This window comes from Alligator sinensis, unplaced genomic scaffold (genome assembly GCF_000455745.1).
Source record: "Alligator sinensis unplaced genomic scaffold, ASM45574v1 scaffold573_1, whole genome shotgun sequence".
Classification (NCBI taxonomy): domain Eukaryota; kingdom Metazoa; phylum Chordata; order Crocodylia; family Alligatoridae; genus Alligator; species Alligator sinensis.
In genome coordinates, this window is record NW_005841877.1 from 2,710,471 (window position 1) to 2,716,470 (window position 6,000).

The 6,000-nt window shown below is 43.0% G+C and overlaps 1 protein-coding gene across 3 annotated transcripts in view; it reads left to right on the forward strand.

Moving 5' to 3' along the window:
- Window positions 1-6,000, forward strand: part of ITGA1 (integrin subunit alpha 1) — a 133,850-nt gene that overhangs the window by 97,228 nt on the left and 30,622 nt on the right. For all 3 annotated transcript variants that reach the window (XM_025196132.1, XM_025196131.1, XM_006017278.3), the window contains 2 exons: window positions 4,142-4,308; window positions 4,527-4,663. In XM_025196132.1, the coding sequence (XP_025051917.1) occupies window positions 4,142-4,308; window positions 4,527-4,663 (304 nt within the window). The remainder of the gene's footprint in view (window positions 1-4,141; window positions 4,309-4,526; window positions 4,664-6,000) is intronic.

Consider the following 6,000-nt stretch of genomic DNA (forward strand, 5'->3'; position numbering starts at 1 on the left):
ACTATGAGATTGCTACACCTATGGCTTAATGTATACAGATTAAAATAATACACACTGCATATATGCAAACCCACAACACACTAACTACACAAAAATCCTATTAAAATGTAAGACCTGACATTTCCTGGGTCAGACCATAGGTCCATCCAGGCTGGTGTCCTGTCCCACACAGAGAGAGAGAGAGCAGGTGCTGAGGGGGAGAATGAGCAGGGCATGTCCTGAGTTTTAGCATCTCCTGCTCCTTTCTCACTGCAGTTTCCAGCAGCCAGAGGCTTAGGAAGTTCCATTCATAGGCTGCACCTCTATCTGTCTTATTCAATAATTACTGAAGGACTTTTCCTCCATGAGTTTGTCCAGTTCCAGTTTGAACTGGGCAACTATCAGCCTCCACAATATCTTGTGCCAATGAGTTTCACAAGTTAATAATATTCTGTGTAAATAAATTAATTACTTGCACTGGTGTTATCTTAAAACCTACTACCTAATACCTTCATTTTATATCCCCAAGTTCTGGATTTCGAGAGACAGTGGCTGTGTCTATATGACACAGTTGTTACTGCACAGTCATTTAGTACTTGCATACGCAAGCCCTAAATGACTGCACAGTAACTGGTGTTGCTGCGCAGTAGCGTCCCTGATATGCTTGTTGGTGATGCTGACTGAGCAGGAGCTCATTACTACTGTGCAGTAGTGTCACGTCACATTTTGTGCCACGCAACACTACTGCGCAGTAGTAATGAGCTACTGTGCAGCCAGTATCCTGTGTAGACATGGCCAGTAAATCATAAATTTACTTTCTGTGCACCCATTAATATTATGTAAACCTCTATCATATCCCTCTCAAGCTTGTCTAAGCTGAAAAGTCCCAGCCTACTTATTCTCGTCTCATATGGAAACCTCTCCATGTCCCTGATCATCCTTGTTGCCCTTCTCTGTATCTTTTAAAATTCTTCTATATTTTGTTTTGAGGTGGGGGACCAAATCTCTGCACAGTAACCTGCATGTCTGTGAATGCACCTTATGTGTATAAAGGTCCATAATGATAATGTAAATAGGCATTGGGGGATGTAAGCAGGCATTGGAAACAAATACAAATGGGCTGTGATTATTCTTAAGGGTTGGCTGAGTATTACACATATCATTAGTCTATTTAAAACTCATCCTACTATGTTTTACTACACCGTTTTCTCCTCCTCCCTTCCAGCCTGCTTCTTTGTCTCTTCCACCTATCTCATCTTTTTAACCTCCAGTCCTGCAAAGTCAAGGGGCCAACTCAGTGTGTAAGTTCCTATAGTACTGGAAAGTTGGAATGCAAGCTTATTGGGAGAGAATTACTACCCCCAAATGTGCCAGAATAACTTACTTATCTCCCCTAGTCATCAGGGCTTTAAATTAATTTAAAAAACCCTTTAAAAATAATTATGTTTTGGATCTTCATGTACCCTCAGATTAGGTATAGACGTTATACTTATTGCTCTACAGTCATAACCGAACAGATGTTCACTGCACATAGATTCTTTAAAAATGGTGAATCCCATGCTGTGATAACCCTGATGGATGTGGTATCAAACTAAAGCACTTTAGGTTAGATCAGTTCATTGAACATCTGTACCAGATCCTTGCTAATCTTGCCTGGTGCTCATCTGCTCCAGGTGAGTACTAGCTCAGCCCTGCCCCTGGGCTGTCACAAAGAGGAGACAAAAGAGGCCTTGTCTCCTCTCTGTGTGGCCCGGCAAGTGGGTGAGGAAACAGAGCACCACTGCTGTGCAGCCCCCCTGCACACACAGTTTGCTGGCTCAGATCTTGCTTGGGAGTGGCCGAGCCAGGTCCACCTGACAGGGGGATCTTTTCCCCCACCGCCCATCCCCGCCCATCCCCGCCTCCTGACGGCTGCAGCTCACAGCCATGTGTGGCTGTTCACTGAGCCAGAAACTACGGACAGATGGGCAGGGGAATAGAGCCCTACTTCTGCACAGAACTAGCCCAGCCCCACCAAGACCAGTCAGCAAGCTGGGGGGGCATGGCAGAGGCCTCCACTCTCCCTCCCCCATCCCCAGTTCTGAGCTGCAGCTGTCAGGAGTCTGGGCCAGGGTCCCCCTGCCACACTATCCCAGTCCAGCCCCCTCCAGGACCTGGGCCAGCAAACTGCGGATAGGCTCACATGTCAGAGGGGTTCCATTCCCCCCTCCCCCAACAACCACTGGCACTGACAGCAGCCAGCTGACGGGGGGACAGGGCTGGGGAGATGGGCTACACTGGAGAATCAGGGGTGGCCAGCTGCTCAGTCGGGGTCACCTGTACTTGGCAATCTGCAGCAGCCTCCTGGGAGATGTGTGGGAGCACCCCCAGCCTGCTGGCTTCAGCCAGTGCAGGCAAACTCCAAGCTCCACCCTCCAACAGCGAACATCTATTCTGTTCACTCCCAAACTAATCTACAGCACTTTGAGTAAAGCATGCTACCTAGAGTGCTCCCACTTCAGGCTTTTTGAACGTCTCTACTTAGCCTCAATTTTTTAACAATTATAGTATAGGTGGGTTACATTTTCAAGCTTTTCACTAAGGCATTATAGGGAGCGATTAGACTTTTTTTGTTTTGAATGGAATTTAAGATTTGCATATAAGTGATCATTTCCAAGGGGTAGGACTTTAAATAAATTATCACATATCACAAGATTCATGATAAAATCCCTAAAATTGGCAAAATTTGGGGCTCTGATTTTTCCATACTTTGATGTAGTCCTTAATATAATGTTATAATGTGAGTCTCAGCTATATTAAACTCTTGAATTCAATGAACATTTGCTGTCTATAAAATTAAAAAATACATCACATAAAAACATAATTTTCCCTTTTCCAGTAATATTGGACAACTTTCACTTTTGATATTAATACATGTTTATATTGTTGTCTTTTAATATTTTGCAAAAATCAGCTGTAATATGCACTGAGAATATTTTTAATTAAATGCATAAGTGACTTTAGGAGTCTAAAACCCTTTGTCAAATGTGACTTGATGCTCAGGAACCTGAATCCCATTGACTTTCAATGAGACATAATGGCACATTTATGCTGTCACTGTGTATCTAGGATATTAAGAGAATCTCCATAAAAGACTTCCTGCCACTTTTGCCCGCTCTGCATACACTAACTCCAGAAATGAGGTAACATCACTGCCTTAGGGTGGCTGTGAGCATTCTGTTGAGCATCCTAAGCGCTTATTGACATATGTTCAGGACTGCTTTAAGGCTACTAGGTTGCCCATTTTAAGGAGCTGACCTGTGCAGAATAGGAGCACGTGGTCAATCATGCTTCATAGTAACATTCCTGGGTGAAGCATAGAGGCAGTGTAGAAAAGCCCTTAGACTTCTGAATTGCAAAAACAATTAGGAAAATCTTACCCTTTTGGGTATGTGCACACATTCACAGGACCTGGTGAATTCACAGGACTTCTTTAAGTCACGTGATCATGGATTGGGTTACCACTTGTGCAGACCTTCACCAGTGTCAGGAGCTGCACTTGGAATGCAATCTAGATACATTGGGGTAGGAAGGAGAGGGGGTGGGTGGGATCAATGGTGGGAGCTAGCACGTCCACCGTGGGGGTTCTCCTTTTGGGGATGGGGGTTGGAGGGCTACAAATAGCCTAATTGGTGTGGGGGGGACGGGGGGAGGAAAACTACAGACCCAGGGCTGGGGCAAGCCACTGAGCTGCACTCAGAATTTGTACACTCATTCAGTTAGAGGGCATGGGTTAGCCCAGTCTACATAATGCGCCTCCTTAAGTAAACTAAGTTAGATCAGGCTGCCGGTTTTTGCCCTATTTAATTCCCCAAACATATGTGCAGTTTGGCACATAGATGGGCCTAAGCCTAGTTAAGTCAATCTAAATGTAACATCTGCATGTACCCTCTGTTTGTTTATTTCTCTAGTAAGTACAACACCGTGAAGCAATCCAGTTAGCACTCTCTCCTTAGTATACTGAATACTTGTATAATATGTTGAGTACCAAGTTTATTATGTGTCATTATCACCATACGTGCATATGGTAATGAGTACAATTACACATTTTTTTAAAAATGTTTTTCAAATGTAGAAATGTTTTATTTTAAAAGGGGCTCTATCCTTTTTGTGTATTTTTAAGGTCGCGTGATGTGGCTGAAGTAAATGTTTCCATGACTTTCACACCTGACAAAATCAATATCCAAAAGAAGAATTGTAAGATGGATAAAAAAGAAACAGTATGCATAAATGCCACCATTTGTTTTGAACTCAGACTAAAGTCTAAGGAGCATACAGTATATGAATCTAGTAAGTAGATTGTACTAAACCAACAAATCTTGCTTACAAACCTACTGTATTTGCATTTGGTTCTTTGTTTGTTTCTTTCTCCAAAAAAGGTTTTGTTTTGTTTTTAAGTTCAGTTTGGGTTATTTAAAAAAAACCCAAAAAGTGGATAAAATAATGAAAAGATCAATGTCTTTCTAATACTAGCCATATATAACTTGTTCTTTCTATTGTCTTTGCAGGTATACAGTATCGGCTTACCCTTGATTCACAGAGACAGATATCTCGAAGCTTGTTCATGGGAAGCAAGGAAAGGAAGATACAAAAAAATATCACTGTCAAAGGGTCAGAATGTAGTAAACATAACTTCTACATGTTGGCAAGTAAATCATATAGTGGCTATATTTAATTGTTACACCGTAATGATCCCTAAGTCCATTTCATTGCATTAATTCTAAAATAGATATAAAGGCTTCCTACGTTCAGATTCCTTTTTAATAGCAATTGTAAACATAATTAATCCACTGCACAGGATTTATATTTCTGTAACTGCATAGAAAATGGTCCTTTCTCAATTTATTATAATTTCTTTGCTGTTTATCTATATTGAAAAGCAGCATAACACAAATCAGACTGATAATGAATAGATCATGAATTAGATATAGATAGAAGAGTCAACTAGGGGGCACTGAAGTTCACTGGTGTCCCTCCTTACTAGTTTGTTTCTGTGTAAACTTGTTTAGATGGAAAGTGTGAGCAAGAATTCTTCAGCATAGGAAGAAATGTAAATGACAACTCTAGTCATCATCTGGCCATGTTCACTAGTTTTTGTAGTTTGGGTAGAAAAGTACAGTCCTATCTATCTCAGGGCTGATTAACTTCTAAGCGTCTAGGGGCTGTACACCCTGCAGGCTGTACCAGCATAAGCCACAGCCCCACCCCCACCCCCCAGCACATTGCACAGCCGCCCCTCTACTGCTGCACTGCACAGCTCTAGCCACCCCTCTCCCACCATTGCACCATGTACCTGTCACCCTCCCCTCCTTGCACCACACACCTAAGACCTCCTCCAGTCTCCCTCACCCCAGGTACACTGCCCAAGGCTCACTCTGGCTAAGTACAGAAAGTCAAAAAGCCCAAAGCTGAATTGATTCAATCTTCACAGGTTAATCTAAGATGTGTAGATTGAACCAATAAGCAAGTAAACAGACATTCACTTTTGATTCTCGAATTGCAGCCACATGTCTCCTGTTGCTCTGGCCAGAAGTCAGGAGGCACTAAAGCATGCCTCCCTGCTTGAGCCAAAGCTAGCCCACCCATCCTGTGAGGGGGGAGGGGGACTTGTAGGGGAGATGCAAAGCATCCTGGGATGCTGGGGGACTGTGAATTAACTTGAATCTGGAGGGGATCTGTGTAAAAAATTCAATAAACCAATTTAACCTAAATCAGTTAAGTCTGATACTATATCCAACCAGGTTTATCTTTAACTGGTTTCAGCCAATTTGAAAGCAGTTTATGTGCACTGAACTTTTGTTGTGTTACAGAGTTGAACCAGTTCCTGATCACTTATACCAGTTTATGTGTAATTTCTGCCCCTAGCCTCTTAGCCTCCCCATGCTAGTGCACTATCCTGCCCCCAGGGACAGAAGCAGGAAGCGGAAGCCAGTGGCGAGAGAGGGATCCCAGAGTGATAGGGGAAGCAGCAGCCAGACCAGA